The following is a 26,552-nucleotide window of genomic DNA, read 5'->3' as shown; positions in this document are numbered from 1 at the left end:
TGTTTGAAATTTCACGAGTCACGCGAATTGCCATGAAGACGCTGTACGTCGTATCGTGCTGACTACGACAAACTGTATAACATTTTTTCTCCGTTGTCGTTAATTAATTCCATGCGTTTATCTTTGCACGAGACCACGGTGTTTACTCTAGCTGGTTTGTAAACATTATTCTCGTAGAAGTATATTTAGATTGTCAGTGGTGATTCTGTCGCAAGAGTAGCGGCGTCATCAAATTATGTTCCAATATCTGGCACATAGCTGACAATTTTGCGAAGACGTAAATTGTCGCTGTTATAAGAATATCTTTCAACCAAAACATACGCTGGAATTCGTACGACGATTCAGTAACGCGATTAAATTTACAGTTTGGTTTATTTTCATTTTTAGATAGTAAACCAATTTTATTTGGCACTCTGGAACGCAAACTATCGAAGAAAATATAAATATTTTTTTATGCAAAATTGGAGAATATCTGTTTACTCCGTTGTATATAAATTGATAAAGTTTTCAGAGCAGATTTAATAATGGTGTAAATTGAAAAGAAAATTGTACGTTTTGATCTTTGGAAAAAATTTTCATGGAAGGTAGAAAAATAAAAATGAAATGGAAGCTTGTAGAGCTGGTGCAGATTTAATTTTCAATAAAAATGATGTTTTGTCAGTATTTTCGAATTTCAAATGAAAGATGTGCACGACGAACGGTCGATTTTATTTCTGACAGTGTTTTTTTGATCGTAATGGACGCCATGAGACGACGCATGAAATATATATTTAAGACATGATATTTTTCGACTTCGGATCAAGTAGAATTTCATACTGTTTACATTCGAACCATGTTAAACAGGCATGGCAGATTTTATTTAGTTCTTTGTTTACTTGAAAATTTAATATCGTATTTTGAAAAGATTTATTTTAGATTTTGTGTCGCAGTGTTCTTTAAGTATCCAATTATTTATAGACAATTATTATTTTATAATTTGTATGATAAAAAAATTTGTACGCGGAAGTTTGTCTTTCTCTATGTTAATTGTTTCAAAATTATTGCTGAGTTAAATACTCTGGTGAAGTCATACTTTGCACAAAAATTAAAATTCACTTATTTTCGCACGGTGTATTCAAAGGGTGATAATATACGTCAGTCCATAAATTCAGTATGAAATTTACGTTACTGTTTACATCATCGTATTTCTCTTTTATTCTTCTGTTTACTTGGCTCAGTCTGTTCAATATATCCAACGTTGGTAGATTGGTGGAACATAACTTACGAAAATAAATATTCACAGTCAATATAACGAACATGTTCTTTACTTTCGAACATGCAAATAACAACTATTGGCGTTCAGACGAATATCAAATTAACAGAGATATCATTCTATTACTATTTCAATTAAAGAAAATGATTATTTAAACAATACAATATATTCAGAACTATATTAATTAAAACATTTGTGACGTACGATTTGTAAAAAATGGGAAGAATCCATGTAACAGAACATTGTGATAAAAAAACCCCAGTTATACAATTTGAAGAATTTTAATTACATAGTGAATAAAAAAATTCATTTAATTTGTTCTTTATTAGAGAAGATAGAGAAAGTGTTTCTTTGTTTTATGTAAAATTTCATTCTCTCCACGATCTATTCGAAATATTCAAATAAATTTTCATCCATCCAACTTCGAGACGATGATATAAACTTAAATACAAAATTTAATCAATAATTACAATTCTTTACCTCGGTTACAGGTCAGAAAGTAAAAACAAACGAAATCCAAAATGCAATTTCACGATGTACTGCTTCAAAATTAGATTCCCTTTACGGATAGACGGAATGGAAAAACAACTCGTACGATAACGGGGTAACATTTTCGTGACGAAAAACGTAGAAATGATAGAATATAAACAGCGTCGTTTCCTTCTCTCGTGTGCAGATTTTAACGAAATGCGCGATACGAGTCCCAGAGGCGTTCGAAGTGGTTCGTTCTCTGCAAAATTTTGTATTTCAAGGCTCGTCGCTGTCGATAAAATGGGCATGGTGCGTCAATGATCTTAAAATGTCACGTTCACAGATAACGATTCTCGTGTCACTTACACGACCGCGGTACATTGATGGAATTTTCGCGTAGGCGTCCTCATTTAAATCCAGACTTCCCTCGAGTCGCGCGTCTGTTTCGAGCGTTAGACAACGGAACCAAGAGCGCGTTCGCACGACGGTCTGCTACCAGCATAATTTCGGCGTTTCTCCGAGCGGTTCCTACGGTTCCCAGACCCCCTCGAATTTCGTTTCGTCGTTCCCGCGGAACTTTTTGCGTTTCGATAACTTCGCACGAGGTACGCCAAGTTCGCGACGGAACCGAAGTTTTCGCGCAATCAAGGCTAGTAATCAACGCGCTGGCTGGAAGTACTTCCTTTCTCGTACTTTAATCGAGCGTTAACAACTCGCCTTTTAAAGAATAAAATCACTCGAGGGTCTGCAACTTCGAAGACTCGTTCGAAATCGTATTGTAATTCACGCTGCATCGAACGTTACAACGTTACGTTACAGCGATGGACGCGATTTTGTAAATCTCAAAACGTGCTACTTTATCGTATTGCATTCGACGTCTCAGGAAATCTTAAAAGAAAATACGATTCATTTATTTATTTCAATACAATAGAATTACTCTCTTTGTGACGAGTGAAGTCTTGATCCTATTTTAGAGAAAAAAAGAGATTGAAAGATTCACGTTAGCTGACATACTCGTCCTAAGCGGATTACAAGTTCCGATGTAACGTAACAAAGTAGCACGTTGCTTTGTTCAAACGATATAATTAATCTTCGTATCATTATTCTTATTTATAAATTGCAATTTAATTCCACCGAAGATCAATACGTCCGTCGAACGGAACCTTGGGGAGGAATTTGCAAGAATCTATAAACTACTTTGAAACGAATGTTTCAAAGCGCCAGGAAGGTCACGGTTGATAGGCACCCTTCGATATTTCTAATAATCTACAACAATTTTATCGGCTAATGGCCGGTTGCTCGATAGCCGTTCGTGGCTGAATAGACGCCAGAAACAAATATATTATTTTTAGAATCGGCTCCGTTAGCTCCTTGTTAAGCCCGAAGTCGACAAAAGGTATCGCTATAACGTGCGATCGCGAGTCATCGACGTACGCGTAAAACGAGGCGCCCTCGACGCGATTTCTTCGAACCGGCAGTAATTCAATCCCCCATCGTCCGCGACGATATTTCTAATTTGATCCGGAACTTCGGTTGGCACGTGTCACCGTGAGACTCTTCCGCGAAATCATATCCCGTCGTTCGCGAAATAATTCAGCGAATTTACGGTTACGCTCGAAAAAGAAACGAAAACAAGCGAAAAAACAAATTCTCGTACGTCGTGTTTACGAATTCTTCGACGAACGCGATAATCGTAACGATCGTCTGTTTCGATTTTATCGAACTCTCGACTCCTCGGTGTTTGCGTCGAGACATCGAGGAAATTTTCAGAGATACATTGGAAAGTTACCGAACGGAAAAGCTCGTTGGTGAAACATACACGCGCCGTTGGTGATGGTTGGTGCTTGCCTCGTTCTATCGCACGCTTCGTTTATTGTACTTGTTACGTGTGTCTTGCACGACTATCTACGGGTATTACTATTCTTGGCACGGATCGAATAAGCCAACCGTGCGCGGGTTGAAAAAAAAAGAGTAACGCTCGTAGGAAGAAAAATAAGTCTCGCGATGGGTGATTCACGAAAAGCGTCGGTTTCTTGCGCTGTTCTCCGGGTTTTCGTGATTTCTTTATTGAATTCTTGCGACTCGGCCGCGTCGTCTTAGAATAATTAACCGTGGAGCTTAAAATTGGCAACAGCTTTAGCGCGAAGATATATTGGAACGTTCGTTACGCAAAATCATGCACCGTTGGTTTTTATTTATGCATATATTTATTTATGTGGAATATAATCATTGATACATATTATTTTTTAAATTTCGTAAAAAATAGCCGTAGAACAACCTTTATGGGATAATTTTAAAGATCGAGTCGTCAAACAATTTTTTTAATTTGAAGGTTACAGTCTCCTATAAAATATCTGTACTCTAATTTTGCAATAGCCAACTGCTCTCAAACTGTTAGACAGGGTGTTCGGTCACTTCTGGGAAAAATTTTAATGGAAGATTCTAGAGGTCAAAATAAGACGAAAATTAAATTAAATTAAAAAATTTCAAATCATTCTGAAAAAATTATTTTTAGCTGCGGGGGTCAATTAGAATAATTTTTGGTGAATAGACATACCCCCGAATTCTAACCCAGTTTCGAGAAAAAAATTCGTTAACGAAAATATAATGTCTGATCATGAATGAATGATTCCTCTGAAATTTCATGTGTTTCAAATCGTCCTAAAAAAATTATTTTCGGTTGCAGGGGTCGATTACAATCATTTTTGGTCAATACATATACCCCCAAAATCTTGCGCATTTTCGAGAAAAAAATTCACTACGAGCGGAACATTAAATGTTAATAACTTTTTAACGAAGCCTCCATCAACAAATTGGTATTCTCGATTTTCGTCTTATTTCGTCGTCTAGAATCTCCCATTAAAATTTTTCCCAGGGGTAGCCGAACACCCTATATATTTAATAACTTTGCTAATGTCTAACATTACAAGAGACTATTTTAAACGAAATTTCAATGCATGCGTCAGCACGTTTCTCGAGAAAATGTCGCGCCCTTTGAAATGTCTCGTGTTTTTATTCCGATTTCGCAACAACAGCATTGAATTCGAAGTCTTTCTAATAAACCGATGTACAGGATATTCTTCGAGCGGCTGCATAAAGTCTGTAAAATGCGAACGGTGCTCAGGCACTTTGCGTTGAAGTGTTAAACTTGATTTCGCTACGAGGAGACCGAGCACCGAGAGTTCTCGAGATAATGAATATTCCGTATGCGACGATATCGTATTGTGACAAAATCAGTTCCTTTCGTGAAGAATTGAATTAGACTTCCAGGTCAAAAGTAGCCTCCGTGTGCTTTGTTTGAGATCCACTTTACCTATTTTATGTTAAACGGTTGATACCAGTTGTATATATCTTGAAGCATTTATTGACCGTTGACAAAAGGAACGGGGAAATTGTAGGATGCGCACTAGTTAATAACAAAAATTAAACGAAGTAAAAATAGTAAAGGCAAACTGCTGTATTGACGTTGCAGAGAAATTAATCTGACTCGAGATCGCATTGCAACGCATAGCCTGACTATTGATTTCCATTTACAATTGTTTTTACGAGCATTGGCATCACTTGCTAGCACAGTTTTTTACGGCGTCCATACGACACGGTTCAGTTCGTGATTGTTCGAAAAAAATAACCCCATTCTTCTTTATAATTTGTTTCCGACGAAAAATCGCGAATTTAAAAGATATTTTAATTTTAATATTTTCATGATATTTTAAAGTAATTATCTTGCGATAAATCGATCCTTTATTAGATCCGCAGGTATTATCAAACTTCGGATAACTTTGGATAAGTTTCCAAAGAGGAACAACTTTAGACGTTACTTTCAGTTTCTTAACTTTTAATAGCGTCTGAAGCTTTTTATATAGTTGATCTTAAATACATAAATTTGGTATTTTTCAACTTGATATAATTGATACGAACGTATAAAGAAATCGTTTGAAAAGATTAAAATTTAGATAGTAGATTTTGTAAAGCTGTTTCGAAACCTGAAAACATTTAATAATCGGTAAACGAATCAACGTTGTACGCTGTTTTCGAGTAATCGTACATTTGCTTTCGAATTTTGTATACTCTGTTTATTTGTCGTGTAAGTCCAGCTAAAATTGTAATTTTAATCCGATCTCGAAAATTCTATTCGCTCGACAGTATTTGCATCTGTTAATACTTGAGCTCTGTTGCGATTACGATACACGCTCAGTTATTCTCCCATTTCGCGTAATCAATCTTCTCATATTAGCGTAACACGCTCAAAGCACACACAGACGTACGATTGTACGAGAAATCTGGTTACAATGCAGCTGGAAAGTAAATAGCTGCATTAAAGATGCACTTAGAAAATACGTAATAATTAATTCGGCTAAAAAGTAAAAACCTTACACTTTCCATAAATTTTTATCCAACTTCGTATTGAAGTATAATTCTCTCGTTATTTGCAACGTTGTTTATTTTCACTATTTCATATTTGTATCTAATATTGATATTGATATTTGTATTTTCGAATTAGATACTCGATATTCGCATTGAAATGGGAGGGTATTTTAAAAATTAGATGCAACTAAAATAATTACAGTAGATCGAATCGGTAAATAAAATAATCCATTTTCTGGTACTATTTGAAAAAATTTGAATTGGAGATTCTAGAGGCTAAAATAAGACGAAAATCAAGAATATCAATTTCTTGATTAAGGCTTCGTTAAAATTTTTTCCATGAGTGGCCGAACACCTTGTATATTACGCATCCTGTAATTTGTATTATCATTTGTCACACGAATAGTTCGTTTTCAAGCTTCAGCGTTTATATCAGCAGGCGTACGTATCGTTTGCAAAAGATTATTGCTAACAAATTTATCTTTTTTTTCTGCCACAGTTTCTCAAGTCACAGCGATCTCGCGCGACAATACCGCGAACGCGAAAACTGCGGGTTAAACGAGAAAATTAGAAAGTTGTCGCTGGTTTTCACAAACTGTGTTAAACAACGATACCGGTAGACACTTGGCAAACTGGTCCCTGTAAATGTGTTTCGCGATTTGTCGTCGCCAACAGTCCGTACGAAGTCGTTTCGTTGTCGAGAATATCTCAAATAGCCCAACCGAACATTTTGTTTTGCTCGTAACAAACGCGTCGAGGAACACGTTAACACGCTCTGCCATTGCACACGTGAATCACCTCGTCGATAGAAATGCATAAACATCGACTGTCAGAATTTTGTTTCGCTCGGAGCAACATACATGCAGTTCGTTTTAAATTATCTTCGATTGAATAGCGTTCTTGCAGCCTTCGCGAGTTACACAAGAGTAACCGTGTAAAAATATCTTGGATCTCTATTTATTAAATTTCTTACGCGACCCGAAATGGTGTTCCTTTCATTCTTCTATTTTAAGAATGTTTACGTGCATCAATGAATTTTACTTCTCGTCAAAGCAATGGTATATTCCAGTCTCTTTTCCATGAAATTTGATTTACTTTATTTTTTAATTTTGGACATTTTTATTCGAGAACTTGTTGCACGCACTTACCTTTGTATTAACTTTTAAAAATTAGAAGTCACGATTTTCAACATATATTTAAGACACACGTGCACACGTGTAATTAATATATCTGTGTTAAAATCATTATTTAATCATTTATTCGTTCAGTATTAATTCGTGTATTTGCTATGGAATAGAATAAACGAAATTAGGAACGAATAACGAATGAATCGATTTTATTCGTTGCTTAAAATAGCTTTTGCCCAACACTGGTACCTGTGTATTAAATAGTACGCGGGTTTAAACACAAATATATTAATTACGCGTGAAATGGGGATCTATACTGGAAATAATTAATTTATACCTGACATTGCAATGTCCATAGGTGTTGTTTGGATTTGTAATTTTAATGAACACGATAATATAGTATTATTCTATAATTAGTTGTATCATCACAACAATTATTGGAGTATATAAATATTTGTAATTCAAAAACGAAGCAAAGTGGGTTGTATGTTTGTCGAGTGCTTTTTTATTGTAGCCTGAAATTAGTCCCACGTATAAACGGGTAACTTGTATACGAGGTACGATAATGCTGAAATATGCACTGGAACGATAAGTGCATTTGCATGCAATATAAACGTACTGTAAACGTTGCATCAGCGAATGGTAATTTGCAATTAAAAAACATAGTGCAACATAAACATGGAAAGGAAACAGTTTTAGCCTACCATAAGTCACGAGATTCTTGATACTGTTTCCTTAGAGAATAAATTTATGAACAATAGATTAAAACATTTCTCAAATTCTTATTTTCTCAGGAGAAAATTTGATTCATTGACTGAAAAATGATGTTGAATTCGACGAAAATGTTATTTCATTGATTGTTCATACCATATTTTTACTATTATAGAAAAAGAAAATGTGCAATCACTTCATTTTGATAATGGATCAAAAATAACCGACTATAAAAAAGCTTCATTGCATATTATTTAAATTTTGATTATTTTGCAAACAAGACCTTATTATTTACTTATATTTGCTATCGTTTTGTCTTTTATTTTCAAGCATATAAACGTTTTCAGTATTTGTGTAAAATACAGAATATTTTATGAAATTAATAAATTGTATTTGTTTGGAAGTTTTCCAGAAAATTGATTCTGATAAGTAGACTGTGGATATTTATACATTTATAGGAAATTAAAATTTAAAAAAAACCCGCAGAATGCACTCAATATGCAAAGATGTAAGAAATACTTAAAATAAGATTCTAATTATTATATTTAAAGATTGAGACAACCCTCTACAAAGTTCTCATTTCATTACTTCTATTAATAGAAATATGAATTTGCATAAAGATCTGCGCATTTTAGTGATGAAACATAATAGATACACAAATAATACAATAATTTCATACTTTAGTAATTTGCTTTAAACGGAACTCGTGCAGAAAATGAAGTTGTCTTTTATTTTAGACAAGAATCGTTGGAGCAAACGCAATAATCCGCCATTAGATTAACGCGGTGTTTCTCCTCGTCCAGCGAAGAATTCTGTTTTCCAAGCGAGAATTATGAAAGGAGTATTTCCTTCTTCGAAGAATAGGCACTCGCTATCGGACACGATTCATACCACAAAGGAATCATTTTCCTTAGTCCATAGTTGCGTCGAACTCATTCGTATTCAGCGCCAGTGGTCATCGGCGTCCAATGCCAATGTGGCATCTGTGTTACTCGAATCAGTCGAGCGTTCTTTGAAGACACACAGTTCATCCAAGAAGGTCGTGGTATCGAAATCGTCTCGCAATATCGCCCCGCTAGTTTGTTGATCGTACGATCGACGACAGCTACGATCGCGTCTCGAGCTTGCCGTGTTCTTGACGCAACTGGCCAGTTGCGCAACGTTCAGTTCAGCAACAGATTGCTTTTCGTAGATATTTCTGCTTGAACGTTCGATGTGTTGTTTCCACAGATAGTCCGCGGAATAGCGGCGTGCACGGATAGTCGCGATTCCTTCGCGCTTCCGGAAAGCGGTTTTCGAACGTTTCGCGGAGTGTTGTTTCTCGTCGATCGCGTTTGGAAACTGGACCGATCCGTACGAGCGTGAAACAAAAGTTGTGAAAACTTGTTGAAAATGTGCTTCATATGTTGCCTGTTGATATCTATGTTCAATTACTTTCTGACCGCGGTGTAAAGAACGCGACGATCATGGTACGACGTGAAAAATAAAGTTTGCTGACCCTGATAGAAGATCGACGATAGACTCTGGGAACTCTGACGATCGTCGACAGTCTTCTCGAAAATTTCGCAAAATGTTTGGAGAGCCGTGAATGTTTTAACAACTCGTTACGAAGTTTCCACGAAGTCTCGTGGAGTCGATCGACGAGGCACGGAGGCTACGAGTTGCGAATCGTCGAAGAGTAAAGCGATAGAAAACCGTCTTTCGACTAAGATTTTGCACGCGCGATCGAATCGAAATTTATCCACGAAAATGTTGTTCCGTCGGCAAACTAGCGAGCCGACCGGAAGCGTCGCCAAAAGCCCTAGTCCTAGCTCTATGGCTCATAGTACCAGTTCGTCTGGTATCTTGTCAAGCTGGTATACCAAAATAACGACGAACGTGAAGAAGCGACAGCCGTTCAGTCCAAAGTCTCTGTTGAAGAAGGCGTTGGTACTTATTGCTATTTTCGTTCTACTTTGCACGAAACGTTTATGATATTCAAACGAAAGATTAGACGATCAAACACTGTTCGACACTTTAAGAATCGTGTATACTGCTTAAAATAATTACCAAGTCAAAATTACAACTCAAAATATAGCACGTTCGAAGATTGACGTATATTTATTCGAAGAACAATGAAATTGTGATAAGCACGAAACCTATCAGAGATATCCAGCCTTTTAATTTTCTAATCGATTATTATTTGGTTGAATAAAGAATAATAGAATAATAGAATCGTTGAAACCCTTAGAATAAATGAATCTCGATCTTGTACATTTTTTAATAATATCATTGACATTGAGAACACTACAAAATAGCAAGTAACTATTGAATACGTCTATTTGTTACGTTGTTATTTTTAAAAATGTCGACGATATCTCTAGACTTAATAAATAATCTTGGAATGCATACAGATGTTATTATTTTATTATTAAAGTTGAAAAATAACAACAATATGATATTGAATACACATTCAGAAACGTAATATCCCAATTATTTTGAGCAGTATATCAGAGCAAAAAAATGCGAAATAAACCATTGTTACGGAACGATGTTTTCACATTTTTTAGCGAAACAGAAACAAATATTTAGTAAAAGTTAACGGTGGTAATTGTACATCCTGTTATTCTGCGAGTAATCGACGATTAATTTGCAATTTTATTTTTCAGCTGCCAGTGGTAGATCCTTTCCTAGAGAAAGTATCGCTCTCCGATCTCGGTAAGTTGTTGCTCTATCAGTTACGTATTTTATTTTTAGATTTATGAAATTGATCTTCTGGGACTGAAACTTAACATACGAACCGTTGCTTCGTCGTATTAAACATCGTAGTATGTCATCCTTATAGGAAATACCATTGGCAGAAGTTTAGAGAGATAACATTCGTGAAAAACAATGTGTATCTCGAGATGAGTCGTATAATCCAGAATGTATTTTAAACTCGTGACAGGCACGCATGAATATTAATTTATCTTCGGGAACATACCTTAAGCGTAAACAGTTCCAGAAGATTCAATGTAAATAATTTTTACTAGCCACCGCGCGGGCGATTAACCTCTTCAGGGACGAATTATTTTGTTTAAAATAAATAAAACGTTCAAACTTTTGTTGACCCGTGGAATCTCTCGATTTCGCGACGACGTTGGAGAAAACGAATATGAATATTTATTTACATCTCGAACGATTGATTCCCTGATGCAATATGTATAAGATAATTTATAAACTAAACGTATATTCTTGCATCGGTATACCTGAAGAGGTTAAATAATTTTAAAACGTTTTAAGTTTTAACGATACGATGTCAGAATGTTCGTCCTATATTTATGGATCATTAATACGAATCCTATAACACATATTGAAAATGTGGATATTCGTTTTATCGGGCTCGTGCACTCCATAACATTTCTCACCCGAGGTAACACAGATTTTAATCCGACAAAAGTCGACATTAGTGTAGGAATAGATTGCTCTTTCGACTTTTCGACTCTTCTTTTCCTTCTTTCCCGTGTACATTAGTTTCACCATATTCCATCTTGTATTATTGCTCGTACAATCGAGTACCTTTAGGTGGTAAAAGTGCTTTCGCGAGAGCTTTCCTACAGAAAGATGGAAGCCGGTATAAATCGATGGAGCGGATAATGTATTTATAAATAAGTGGTAGCGCGTAAATAAGTGATGTAGGGTGAAGCTAAGTAAGTTAACAATCTTCAAATTGCATTAGTACGAATACATTACTTAGGTCGTTTAATTGCATACAAATATAAACCAAAAGTTCACTACACAAGCAAATTATAAAAGATTCTACTGGTTCGAGACTTAAAACAAATTTTTTTTAAATTAATATTTTTGGTACCAAATATAATGTAAATGAAGTTTAGAAGAAAAGAAGCATTTTCAGCCTTTTTTTAAATTATCGTCGAATTATTATCAACGAGGATACGTTCTAAACAGTTATAGATAAAATTTGTTTGTGTCTTCCTGTTTGCTGCGATACAGAAATTTAGAACATATCTAAAGTAGACCGATTTAAAATATCAGTTATACAGGGTGTTCGGCCACCCCTGGGAAAAATTTTAATGGGGGATTCTAGAGGCCAAAATAAGACAAAAATCAAGAATACCAATTTGTTGATGGAGGCTCCGTTAAAAAGTTATTAACAATTAAATTCAAAAATTTCAAATCGTTTTGGAAAAATTATTTTTGGTTGCTGGGGTCAATTATAAGCATTTTTGGTGAATAGACATATTCTTGAAATCCTACCCACTTTCGAGAAAAAAAATCGAGTAGGTGTTGAAATTTGTTGGCAGAAACAAAATTTTTCAAATCGTTTTAAAAAAATTATTTTCGGTTGCAAAAGTCGATCGCAATAATTTTTGGTCATTACACATACCCCCGAAATCCTACTCAGTTTCGAGAAAAAAATTCCTTACTGAAAATATAATTTCTGGCCAGAAATGTCTGCCCGAATTTTCATGCGAATCTTTAAAACGTCATAACTTCTAAACGGATTGGACGATTTTAATGTTTAAAAAAGCAAACTACGCGTATTTTGGTGGAGAATATGTACAAATCGCAAAAATATTCGAAAAGTTGATCCTTGACCCCGTAAATTGAGAAAAACCCAATAAAAATGGTCCAATTTTCAAACTGTCATAACTCCTACAATAGTGAATATATTTTAATGAAACTTTTTCCTGAAGTAGAGCTCATGAGTACCTACAAAAAAGTATTAAACAACTTTTTTGTAGGGAGTCAAACAAAATTATTAAAAATCAAAAATGAATTTTTAAGAAAAATCGACAGGGGGGTCCTAAATTTTTCGACGAAGACAACATTTTTCAAATCGTTCTGGAAAAATTATTTTTGGTTGCAGGGGTCAATTACAATCATTTTTGGTGAATAGACATACCCCCGAAATCCTACCCACTTTCTAGAAAAAAATTCGAGATGGTGTGAAATTTTTCGACGAAATTAAAATATTTCAAATCGTTCTGAAAAAAATATTGTTAGCTGTGGGGGTCAATTACAATCATTTTTGGTCAATAGACATACCCCCGAAATCTTACTCATTTTCTAGAAAAAAATTCATTACGTTCGGAACTTTAAACGTTAATAACTGTTTAACGAAGCTTTCATCAACAAATTGGTATTCTTGATTTTCGTCTTATTTTGGCCTCTAGAATCTCCCATTAAAATTTTCCCCAGAGGTGGCTGAACACCCTGTATAATATTGCAAAGCACCTGCGCCGTCAACTATGAAATATACGATATCTCGTATACTTGGTTTCACAACAGAACTATTAACGACTCAATGCGATGGAAATTAAATTTACAAACTTTTTTGTTGTATACAAATATTTATTTAAGGTTATCGCGAGTTTTGAAATCTTTTTTACGAGTTCGGTTAAGCATTTGAGCACGTAACCATGGCTCTGAAATACACAGTGTATTATTCGTGTCAATTACGCGTTCGCCAAGTTCTGGAAGATGCGACGAGATCGTCGAAATTATAATAATCGTCGGATCTGGAGGGCTTGGGGGGGACTTCGAATCAAATCAAGAAACGCTTGCCACGTGTTCGACGATCCGTTTACGTAAATTCCAACTTGAAATCGTGGTACAGAATTCCCCGGTCCTCCAGTATCCTTCCTCCTGTCTCGCGGGTGTATGGTGCCGATCGATGAATTCCCGGGAGGTCCAGCTCGCCCGCGCGCACCGGAAACAGACGGAGGATTCAGGAAGACCGGGAATCGGAGGGAACGGGAGACACGCTGATTCGCGAATAGACAGAACAAAGAGGACAGGCGTAGAAAAAGCGGGAGACGAATCAAGAAACACGAACGAAAAGGCACGAAAGACGAAAATGAAAGGATCAAAAACAAGTGTCTCCAAACGTGAGCCCATTTTCATTGAGCTTATTTCAAATATTTTTATCAACAAGTTTCACGATCCACTTTGACAACGAAAATGTTTTTCATTCCACGATTGAAAAAATAAAATTATTAGGAATAAACTACCTATGATAAGAATATTTGTTACATAATTATTATGTAATATGAATACTTGGAGTATTTCTATTCTCTGTATGTTATTGGAACACTTTCCTCGAAGGTAATTCTTCTTTTAATTGTAGAATTTAATACTTGTTTTACTGCTGAAGATCATAAAACATTTGATCGAGCACGTTTGAAGTAAATTCAACGAAAATGCCACGGAGTGGCGTTTCTCAAATTTTTATTAAAATTTATAATAAAACGTGTATTTTTTAAGCTGGGTTTAACGTACGAAACATAATAAAAGTTCGTAGATACGTTTGGCCTGGTTTGATCTCGTTTTCGACGTTGCCCGTTGTGTTTCTGCGTTTCATTTTTATTACAAAACTCGTGTAACTAATTTCACTCGGATGTTTACAATCGATAGTAACTTTGTTTTCATTTATAGTTTCTCGAATTGAATGGCATTTTAAACCGTTCTATGAATATATTCGCTTGGAATGATTTTTCTCCACGACTATTAGTATTTGATATTTACTTTTATTTCGTTGATCTAAATTCTAAACAGAATTTTATAGCTAACTAACTTATCAAAATCACTAATTGTTCTTATTCCATTTTATTATTCGACCAGAAATAATGAAAATAATGTTAAATAGACAGAATAAATGGCTGACTTTTTATATAAACAACGTGTAGTATATAATTGTGTATACTAAATCGCTTACAATTGATAATTTGTCAATTTTTAAACAACATCACTAGCATTAGGGATCCCACAAAATAACAAATACTCTATTTATTACGTTATAATTTGAAAAAAATGTCGAAAATATTTACATTAAAATCGATTGCAAACGTACGTCGGATAAGGTTGATTCACAACGATATTTCACGCATTTCATCGTTGAAAATATCTTTTTACACGAATTAGCTTGCCAATTATTGAAACTAATCGAGTTAAGTTGCGTCGTGTAAATACCATTGTATGAATATTGAAACATTGTACCATAAGGGGTTTCACTGATTTCTAACGTAGAAAATTAATACAAAATTACGGTGTTGTAAAGCAACAGACCGCGTATCGCGAAGCTACCTGTAGAGGTGCAGCGGAATCGATGGGCCAGGCAAGGGTTAGAAAGACAATAAGTGGTGAAAACTGAGCAGAGTGGCGTGGAAACACGTCGAGAAAGAGGGATGAAAGCTCGAAGGATAAGGTTGGCTGTACTAAGGTCGGCAAGATTGCATTCTACGACGCACTCGCGCATTTGTATTTAGGTCTAGGTCATGGGGCGGGGTGCGTTCGATAACACGGGGACTCGCTAAACCGAATAATGGAATTTTTGCACCGCGCACCGCCTTTCACTAGTATCGAAACATTTTCCAATACGTTGCCTCGAGTTACTGCGAATCGTTATGTGAACGGTTCGTCCAACACGTTAGTCCAATTATGAAAATTGATATAGTTTTAACAACAGAGGAGAGTGTAACACATATGGAACACTAGAAACAAATAAAACTGTGTATCACAAATCAATAAACTTTTATATCAAAACTTATCAGTAATAATGGAAAAACAAGATTTGAGTCTTTGAAAAATCGAAAACACAAGTAGATGATAGTTACAGATAATTAGATTACAGATAAACATTTTAGATAAATGTCAGTTTTATCACAAATAGACAATTATCCTTAAAGTATTTTTATTAAAAAACAGTTTACGAAAAGTATACGATTGACAAAACGTAACTTTGTATCTTTTGGTACGTAAGTAGCAGAGACATTTAGATTTTCCCATTATTTAAATGCCTGTGTATTATTTGCAATTACGCGTGTGAAGGTTTAAACGCGTTTACACGCGTTTTCCTATAACTCGATTCGCTAAGAAGAGTGTTTATTTATAATCCATCAATATAGGTCGAGGTGCAGGTTTTAACTATTGGAAAATGGAATCGTCCGTTGGTCGAAATTTCCTATTTCGACGCGTAGAAATAACGCGAAGTTACGATCGTGCATGCCAGAGTAAATTTTCATATGGATTATTGTTCGAATAAAATTGTTATTTGCATTCTCATTATTAATTACTAACGTCGTTATTCGCGCGCGTCATGCATTTATTATCCGCGCGAGGAGAGACAGAGACCGATTATAGTAATACGAAGACGCGCAAAATTGTATTAAAATAATTAAATTATTTTAAATGACATTGTACTTCAAACAAATAAATCGGTATTCGAATAAAGATCGCTCGTCGGTCGATAATAAAGTATTTCTCGTTGCTGTTACGCTCTGGTATTTATTAATGATACGAAATTTTACTCGTTTCTGATCCGAGTGCATCGCTGGAAAGCGGCTATCGCATTTTTAATTCAAACACGGTATGTACATTGATACTGTCGATACTTGAAAAGTGGAGCACGAGCGGTGTTAAACGAAACCAGTCACTTTGAAAAAATTAGCGTCGTCGATCGCGTCGAAAAGTTTTACAACCGATGCACGGACATTTTACCTCGAAAGTAAAAGAAATTTAACGTGACTTTTTCAGGGCTTGGATGAAACAGTTAACTTTTAACTCGTAAATTGTTCGTTTCCTGTTTCAAGTTAAGTTTGCAACGCTTTGATTCTGTTATAGATGTTCAATTTTAATAATCATATAATACTTGACTAATAATAGTTCTGGAAGAATAAACATTTATTAACAAATAGTTTAAGCGAAGTATTTAAGTCCAAAGTTTAATTTTAGGAGTAATATACTTTCTAAATTACTTTCGTTAACTCGTGTCTTAATGAAATATTCGAAAGTCCATTGTATCGCGCATCTATTCTCGTATCCTATTTTAATAATTTATATTCCGTGATAGAAATATTTGAAAAATACTTCGAAGTTTAATGTAATAATAAATTTATTGAAGCATTCTAAATTCCACGCATATTCTCGTGCTCCAATTTTCCAAGGTCCGTGCATTTTGATGCTTCAGGAAAGTCTTTCGAATTAGATTTATTCTCATTTCTCGTGGAACTATGATAAGTTCGTAGTCGATTAGCTTGCAATTACTCGAAATGAACACAGTTAATACCGATTACTTGGTCTCAACGGGAGGAGGTTACTGCGACTTCAGACTCGGGGAAGATAGATGAAATCAAAGTTTTATCGACCTTCTCGATTAAATCTAAAGCTACCGAACCATCGACCACTCACGCGATAAAATAAAACTAGATAAAAATGTGGAAGCTCGTACTGATCGCCCCAGAGTACTTCGTATCCTCTTAATGCGATAGTTACAAAATTACGCGAACTTACATGAGTGCACGGAGGTACTTTAAATTTTCGTGCAAAACATAATGACTAAACTTTGATCGAACATCATCGTTAAGTATTAAATTATAATAAGTACTATTTTTGGTACAGAAAGGAATATTCTTTGTTATTGATCGCTGACCCGTTTCATTTCCACAATAACCACATGGTCACATATTTACAATTATCGAATGAAATATTATTGTTATCTGTATTTTCAATTCGTGTCGGTTTTGTACGATGGTTGCATATAGATTTTCGTAACTGTCTCTAAGTATTTAAAAAAAATATCAAAGAAGAAAATACTTTGATTTTTTTTAGATCGACTACCGAATAATTCGACAAAATAAAAAAGATTTAACTTAATTCTTTCGATCTGTAATACCGAGATAAAATTGTTGAGGCACTAAGGGTGCCACGAACGGTGGAAGTTTGAGAACCTCTGTGTTAGTGTGTCCGATCGAAGAAGATGATTAGACCTTGAAACGTAGTTCCCATTTCACCCTTGCATCCTGTCACAAGGCGACGCGAGCGTGGGCGTGACTTGGAATGTCTGACAGTAGATCAAAGATATTCACCCTTAGCACTGCCGTAGACAGGCGCGTGTTTTTGCGGAAGAAAATTAAAGAGGTCAACCAAAACAGATAATAAAAACTGGAACTCTCGAATATCGGGCGTCAACATCGTAGGAGATAATTCTGTATACTTTTTGGACATTATCGTTAATGATAGGTGGATATTTATGTATTTATAGGAAATTTAAATTTTTAAAAAACTACAGAATATTCAATATGTAAAGATATAAAAAATACTTGAAATAAGATACGAATTATTATATTTAGGAATCGAGACAACCTCCTAGAAAGCTTCCATTTCATTAATTCTATTAATGAAAATATTAATTTGCATAAAGATTCGCAGTCTAATGATAAGACGAGGATATTTGCTATACTACAGTGTCTTGTTTTATGGTGCCTTCTCAAATCGACCTGGATAAAATTCGTAACTTAATGTAAACATCAACAATTCGTAGATATTTGAAAAATCGAGGATCGTGTTAAAGCTCGAAGTGGGTGGGATCCATACTGACTTACAAAACGAAACGATCAAATAATAAAATTGAACCTTACATTGCTCGATAAATGAAGTTAATGAGTTATTGAAAAACAATTTAAAAATAGTAAAATATTAAAGAAAAGCGTTGATCAAAATTTGAATGAAAAATCAAAGTTTTATAGAAACAATGTAATGGTTGTTTATATATTGAATACGTATTCCTAATTTTACATTGTTATCCACTGACCCAGAATACTTTATTGATCGAACAGTGTCTATAAAACAAAAAAAAATTCGAAAAGATAGAAGTCAAGTGATAGAGGCGGTCATGTAATTGGCTTACCTCGATTTACCTCGACATTTCTTATCTGAGGCAAGGCATAATTTCCTGTACCAGTGTGCAAGCACGTTGGAATTTAAATCAGCTGCATCTTGGAAACAAGAAGTTTGCGAAACCGTGCTTGTTCTGATCTTTTATTTACGTTCGAGACGTGAAACACGTTTATTAGCTTTCGATAAAACTATTTTAAAACCACTATGTACACTCCATCTGCCAAGTACAGTATTTAAAGATTTAAAATAAATTAAATATAGTACTCAAATCATTTATAACTAAAAGGTTGTACAAACAATATAATAGAAATGAATTTTCCCTTTAAAATTTTTAAAATTTTGTTGTAATTTAGTCATACTAGTTCGAAGTATTCGATACAAATGGTCGACAGTCGTTTGCTATCAAAATTTGTCCTTGATTTAATTTAGGCGAACACGATCACCATCCTGGCTACGAATTTTTGTTAATTGGACATTGAAAGACTAAAATAGAGCTCTACTACTTTTATTGATGGGAAAAAAATCATCCAGCGTATCATTTATTTGTAAATCAATTATAGCACAAAGGGTTAGTTACCTAGCTTTACAATAATCTATACTTACGACACGTTTCAATTATACCCTGTGCTCAGTTCATACAACACGTGATCCGTGCTTACGACATGTTGTCAACGAGAAATCAATCGACGCACACGCTATAAATGAATGAGAATGATTTAGAGAAATATGTTAATAAAGCTTGATTTATTTTCTTATAAAATCTATGACACCAGAGACATGTTAGACTGTGCAATAAGTTCGTTTGCACTTCATCGTAGTAATATTAAATATTGTCAATTTTATATAGAGAATAGATATATCCCTGAAATCCTACCCAGTTTCGAGAAAAACATTCGTTAACGAAAATATAATGTCTGATCATGAATGAATGATTCCCCTGAAATTTCATATATTTTAAATCGTCCTAAAAAAATTATTTTCGGTTGCAGGGCTCGATTACAACCATTTTTGGTGAATAGACATGCCCCCGAAATCCTACGCATTTTCGAGAAAATAATTCAGGAAGGTGGACTTTTTCGGCGAAATTGAAAAATTTCAAATCGTTCTAAAAAAAATATTTTTGGCTGTAAGGATCAATTACAATCATTTTTGGTGAAGAGTCATATCGCCGAAATCCTACTCATTTCCCAGAAAAAAATTCGAAAAGGTGTGAAATTTTTCGACAAAATTAAAAAATTTCAAATCATTCTGGAAAAATTATTTTTAGTTGCGGGGGTCAGTCACAATCATTTTTGGTCAATACACATACCTCCGAAATCCTACGCACTTTCGAGAAAAAAATTCAGTATGTGGACAAATTGCCGTTCTACAGACGGAACTTTGAACGTTAATAACTTTTTAACGAAAACTCAATCAACAAATTGATATTCTTGATGTTCGTCTTATTTCGTCGTCTAGAATCTCCCATTAAAATTTTTCCCAGTGGTTGCCGAACACCCTGTATAATAATTATAGGTAGCAACGATCGATTACCTGTTGAATAGCTTTTACAAATTGACATGTTTTTACTTGGAAGATCCAGTCTGAAACGTGAAAATTACAAATGTCAATTAATCATTCGCCCCTGCTATTTGCGATGTTACAAATTAGATAACGTCAACAGCTTCTTAGGTACTTGGTATTCCACGTACGGCTTCGTCTATAACCGGTCGTTTTAGAACATGGTTCGATCAATTATTTCTCGGTTTACTAACCGTGTATTTACAAAATTCTATTAAAATCGATGTGCAACAGTTAATTGGATTTCTTTATAAGTTGCAATAAAAATGCCACGGTTGTTTCATCGTACGCCATACATATTTTAAAGCGTCCTTCGGAGGCATCAGCGTCACTCGAGGTACCATTCACGACAAATTATATACATTACAATTCGGTTGAATAAATCATCGAGCGTTTGCAACGCTAAACCGTAGATTCGTTTATGGATAATCTGGGTCTTGGTCGCGAACAGGTTGCGTTCGATAGCTTTATGGTCATAAAACATCCCCTTTAACTGCAAACTGAACGCTAGGCATGCGCGATACGAGAGAAAATAATTTATGTAAAATCAATCATCGTCGATTGATAGTCTACTGCACCGAGAAATGGAAGAATTCCCGTCACTTGGAACAGTTTGATCCTATCTTGCGGAAATCTTGCCTTTGCGCGGCGAAAACAAAAATAAGACCCGATGAAAAATAGTTTTTCAGCGACGTTACAGATACGGAATCATACGTTGGTGCCAAGTACCGTGACGTAACAGTGTCACCTGTTGCAACTCCTGTCGCAGCAAATCATATTTTCGTGCATCCTGAATCGTTAACGCGTTTAAATTATTTTGTAAGTGCACCCGGTGATTATGAAAGTGGCATATGTCGTATTTCTTTCTAGACGTTTAGATCTTCGCGTTCGATCGTGTAAAAAGTATTTTTACATTATGGAGCAAAATGTTCCGTGAAATTTATGAGCAACTTGCTTGAAAATGTATCTTTTAAACTAATACGTAACAAAATTAATAGTATATCCTACTTAGTGATTTACGATGACAAAAAGTAATTTTTATTAAGAAAACGAGTTAAAAACGACTAAATTTACTTATTTACGGTACATACTAATCTTCTCACGTTTGAAGAAAATATATAATATACTTGAAACGAAGATTTCATAATCACGAGCACAAATAAATCACGACTAATCTGAGTAATGAAATATTTTATCAATTTTTCGACACTACGAGTTGCCGTAAATTTTCGTATGATTGTTATGAATTGTTTAATTACAGTACGTAAAATAATGAGAGTATTCGATATCTGTACTCGATGAGTGGTCGTTAATCGTTGTGCAGTACAAATGGCTCTATTAAAATGTAGTCGAACGTTTCGATAAAGATATACCTTGTACGGTAGCATACTGCGTAATAATAATCACTATAATGGTTGTTATCGATTAACCGTCAGCATGCTACATACTCTATTTGTTACTAAACCATGTGGTAATCGATAACTCCAGTGGTAGACGGCATTCCGATCAAATTCTGCCTAAATGATTCATGCTTCGCCGTTTTCGGAACATTTTGAATAATAATTTTTCGTTGAAAGTTTTACTATCCAAAAAATCACAGAAACCGTTTTGAATGCAGTTTGAAACAACGTTCGAAGCTGCAATTAAATAACAATATAAGCAACGTTTAATGTAATTTCGTTCTGATTCCAAGTAACCATTCAGTTATTTGTTATCCTAATTAAAAACTGTGCGTCATTACGAAGTATCAAAGAAATTAGTGGACGACTGTGTTTCATTTCACCGCTCGGTTGCGCGAACAAAATAATAGACAATGCGAATCGATATTTGCGACCCCAATTAATTCGGAAAAGCTTAATGTCATCGAGCTTTTGCGTGCCACTTCAATTTCTTTAATAACCCTTTCAGTGTTGTCAGTTATAATGCTCAATTGTTTCGTTTCTTCGTGCAGACAGACTTCGTTAATGAAAATCGTGGAAATGTTACACGAACGTTGTGTAATTTCTGTCCGTTGTTTAATCCTATCGCGATGGGTTTAAAGATTGTTATAAAGAAACATTTCCATGTTTGGAAAATTGTTACTTTTTCACCAAGATTTTTTTATGGTGTGTATAAATATTAAATGATCTTTTAGAATACATTGTGGATTTCTATATTTCAGATTTTAATGTTTTAAAAAAGTACTCTAAGCTCGACGTACTTCCATTTGTTAAATCCTGTAATTTAATATTTTATTATTTAAACGATATCGCTTTTCGTCGGATGATTTATTTATTTACGGTTTAAACGACCGATACAACGATATTGAAATTGCAGAGGAAATTACACAAAATTCTATGCTTTATTCCTCTTACTACCAAATGCATTACGTAGCTAGCGGATTGCATTAATAAACAGTTGATCTTTCACGCGGTAACTAGAAACTAGCTTTAGTTAGACGTGTGGTTTAACTTCGGTCGAGAGGTTCGTTAGCGCGGATAATTACTGAAATGTCGTAGAGCAGGGCACTCTATTCGGCCATACTAGAAAAGTACACTCTTTAATTAGTAGCGCATAATTAGTTGTAAAATGTTTCTTTTCCCTATGCAACTCTAGAGGCTTTTCACGACTATACATTTTCTAATCATTATCACAGCATGGTATTTTATTTTAATTTAGCTTGAAAAAAACGCATTCAGGAGTCCTTCCGCTTCGTCGAAAAACTCTTAATCGTTTCAAATCGTTACGTTAATGGTCTCCATTATTTACAAATGTCTTAATCTCTTGACCTATTATTATTCTCGCAATTTTTAATGAAGTGAAAATCTGATTCAATCCTTCATCAAACATACAAATTGCTGGGTGTGTAATTGGTTTTATCGATGGTTCTCCACATTGAAGATATTTAACGATCGTAGTTCAAATCAAACAATTTAAACTTTCATTATTGGCTGTTTACTTCCAGCCATCTTTCTAACAATTCTGTCGACGTTAAATCGCCATGAGTTGGTTTTATCGTCCATAAAGCATTCTCATTAAGTCGTCGTTTATGCAGGGTGTCCCATTTAAATCGATCCAGCTCAATTATAATGCCCCCTCGAACCATCAAACTCTTTTGTCCGTAACATTATTACATATCATCGATAGTTTCGGAGTTATTCAGCTGGATCGATTTAATTAAGATACCCTGTATATTTCTTTCATTTGTTTAGACGTGTTCAGACGCTACCTATTGAAATCAATCTCATTGTTGACCATCGAATAACCACTGACCCATTAAAACCATAACGAAGTCGAAGATCAAAGCCTTCTTACAAGGGTCCCTTTACAATTTGATACACGATCTTTTTAACATTTTGTTCGACCAGATAATCGACACTATAAGACATACATACACATAATTTAGGATTATACTTACCACTGGATACTGTAAAGAAAATATTTAATGATTTTATATTTCATCTGTGTTGTAACGAAGCGGTAAAAAAATTAAATTGTCGGTAAAAGTGAACAAAAAAAAACAGGAAAAACGCTTTGACGAACAACTAGTTTTACCTTGAAAACGTCAGTAGTACTCTGGTAACGTCGTAAAAGGAGGAATTGGCCAGACGAGTCCCTTGCTGGTAGATCGCCAGATTCGCTCGAGCGTCTCGAGTGTTGCCATTGAATTGACAAGAAGAGGTCGCACCCGTGTAGTTGCTGATTATACATATCAAATTTTTTCTGACAATTCTAATGCAAAAATAAGCAGACGCGTGTTCAACATTTTTTGCCAATGCTCGTTATTTACAAAAATATTTAATATTTCTAGATTTTTGGGAAAAGCTGTGTCTCTAAAACGGTGTTAGAAATACAAAAATGAAAATGTTAAACCACATCGATCGATACAAGCGTGAAAAAAGTCGTTACATTTTATTTTTTAATATATTTTGGGACTTTGCAATATCCTACCAGTTTTGTTTTGCGAATACACGACTTAAACAAAAATTTTGCTCGTCTCTACTTGCGCGTGTCGAGGCAACTTCCAATATGGCAGCTCATCGGACTTAAATATTCTCTGATGGATGTTGCATTTGAGTAAGGATTCTTTTTGATAAATTATTTGTCAAATATCCCTCTTCAGCGGCTAAAATATTCGTCGAATAAAAATTTAAGTACTATTCAAATATTATTCGGATGTGCTATTCAAATGTCCCATTATTATTTCAGTATTCGAACCATTAACTATTCAAATGGCCCGAAGCGTTACTTATTTATTACAAACCAAAGCTTCTCAAGTCACCGAAGAATCGAAGTCTCAATTATTTATCCACTAAGACATTTTTACAGACTTATTCCAGATATCAAGTTTCGAATTCATTCCGAGTCGATAATTTATATTTGAGAAACATGAAACTTCGATGCAAGTTCTCTGTTCGTAATTGGACGATTTATGGCAACCATCGCCTGTAAATAATCTTCGTCCGTTGGTTTTGGTCACTCGGAACGTGCATCTTTTGAATCGAGATCTCCAGATCGGAGTTTTTCGAATTATTCTCGACGTCGACTGGTGAAACTTGCACAGGTTTCTTGGTGCGTATCGATAATTAATAAATTGGCGTTGGTGCCTTTGGGTTGCCGCGATAAAATGGCGACGGGGCGATCTGGGGCCGACATTTTTCTTGGCAGTAACCCCGGATTTCGCGAGGAGTTATTCTTGGCACGATCGTCCATGACGATGACGAGCACCGTCGAGGTGGTGGTCGGCGCAACGGCAACAGAAGAAAGACACACAAAGTAGTCAGAGACGGTTATTCGGTTCGCCAGCGACAAAGCTGAGGAACCTCGCGGCGCATTCGTGTCAAAGGTCGACAATTATCGGTATCGAGTCGGTCCTTTGACGGACCCCGGGTTGTCAGGTGAAACGTCGTTGTGAATTTATACGGTCGTCGTGATCGAACCAATGAAATTTAGTGGCTCGCTTTCTTTCATCAGCGGTCTTTTATCGTTTTTAACAATCGAAACTTAACGTTTTTATTTGTACTCCCTTCAGATACGATACTAGACGTTTTCTTCGTTCGTCATTGCTTCTACGAGGAAAAATACGAAGACGTTTCGCAGGATTCGAAACGAGTATAATTGAAAAATTTGTAAACAAGATTAGTGTAATTATCTAGAGTATAGTATGTTTTAGTGAGTCGTAGTTAAAGATTAGTTACTATAACTGCGATGAAACGATAGGAACTTTAATTCTTTACGTTATCAAAAATTTGAGATATTGTATTCTTTTAGGATAATAGGTTATGGTTGTTCCTGCCTGTAAATAAGAGTGAGATGTAGTGTATTTGCGTATAATTGTTTCTTTAATTTCGTGTGCTGAGTGTATCGCGGGATCTTTTTATTTTCAAATCTATGATACACTTGGATTGAATACACAAAATTAAAACAGGCAATTATAGGCGAAAACACTGTGCTAACACGAGACATTTACTCGTAAGAACAACCATAATTTATTATACTGATAAGTTTATAAGTTGTAACTACTTTATAAGTAACTCACATTCGCCACTGTGCCTTTAACTTTTAAGTTGAATTCAGAGACCAGTTTTAATTTGTTTCTTTCTTATAAAAGTATAGTCGAAGAATGAACAAAAAACGTATTGGACCGTCCGGAAAAGACCTGTGAAGGATCGAAACGTTACGTTTCAATTTCTAATAAGAAAAAGATCGATAAAACGGAAAGCGAGTAAATTTTATTTCTATATTTGTTGGGCGAAGTGCTCTGACGTTTCCCTTCGTCGAAACGCCAAAGAAACTTGTTGGAGCGTGGACGTTTTCTAGGAAACTTATTTCTTTCGTCATTAGGCGCCGATCAAACGTCAGATTGTCGTTTTTTATCCTGTCGATGGAACGAAATCGTTCCGCCGATTCGTTGTCCCGTCTGGCAGTGTTTTCCGTCAGCGAGAAATCGGTCGTAAAACGATCGAGTTTTTTCGACGAGCCTGTTGTTGTCTCCTTTCGTCGATCGAACAAGATTTGAATTCTTTCATTGATTCTTTCGCAAAGAATCGATGATAACATGCCAACATCCCGACGCGTTACATAGTTGTCGTCGATTGTTTACGTCAGACACTGGCGGGTGCATTCGAAATACACGTGAAATTGACAGTTGCCGCCACGAGGAGTATTCTATAAGTCTACTAGGGGAAACTTTTAAAATAGAAACAACGAATAAGAAGCAAAAATAAAATTTCCAATTATAAAATGAAATATTTTACAACGAATAAATCAAATTTTAACTGTCACGTATGTTTTGTGTTATATGTTGGTCTCGTTGGTTATCTATTATTCGATTCAAATTTTGCTCACCTCTGAAAACATGTTAAAACAGAATAGTGTTTTTTGGTAAATTAGTTCTCTTTTATTATTTTCAATTTTGTTTCAATAGTTAA

At 35.1% G+C, this 26,552-nt stretch overlaps 1 protein-coding gene across 2 annotated transcripts in view; it reads left to right on the top strand.

The window, feature by feature from the left end:
- Snf4agamma (SNF4/AMP-activated protein kinase gamma subunit) overlaps positions 1–26,552 on the top strand; it is a 141,470-nt gene that overhangs the window by 97,186 nt on the left and 17,732 nt on the right. For both annotated transcript variants that reach the window (XM_076768558.1, XM_076768551.1), the window contains exon 9: positions 10,575–10,623. In XM_076768558.1, coding sequence (XP_076624673.1) covers positions 10,575–10,623 — 49 coding nt within the window. The remainder of the gene's footprint in view (positions 1–10,574; positions 10,624–26,552) is intronic.

The sequence above is a fragment of the Colletes latitarsis genome, chromosome 1 (assembly GCF_051014445.1).
Source record: "Colletes latitarsis isolate SP2378_abdomen chromosome 1, iyColLati1, whole genome shotgun sequence".
NCBI lineage: Eukaryota > Metazoa > Arthropoda > Insecta > Hymenoptera > Colletidae > Colletes > Colletes latitarsis.
Note: the sequence above shows the minus strand (reverse complement) of the source record. Positions and strands in the feature narration are given on the sequence as shown.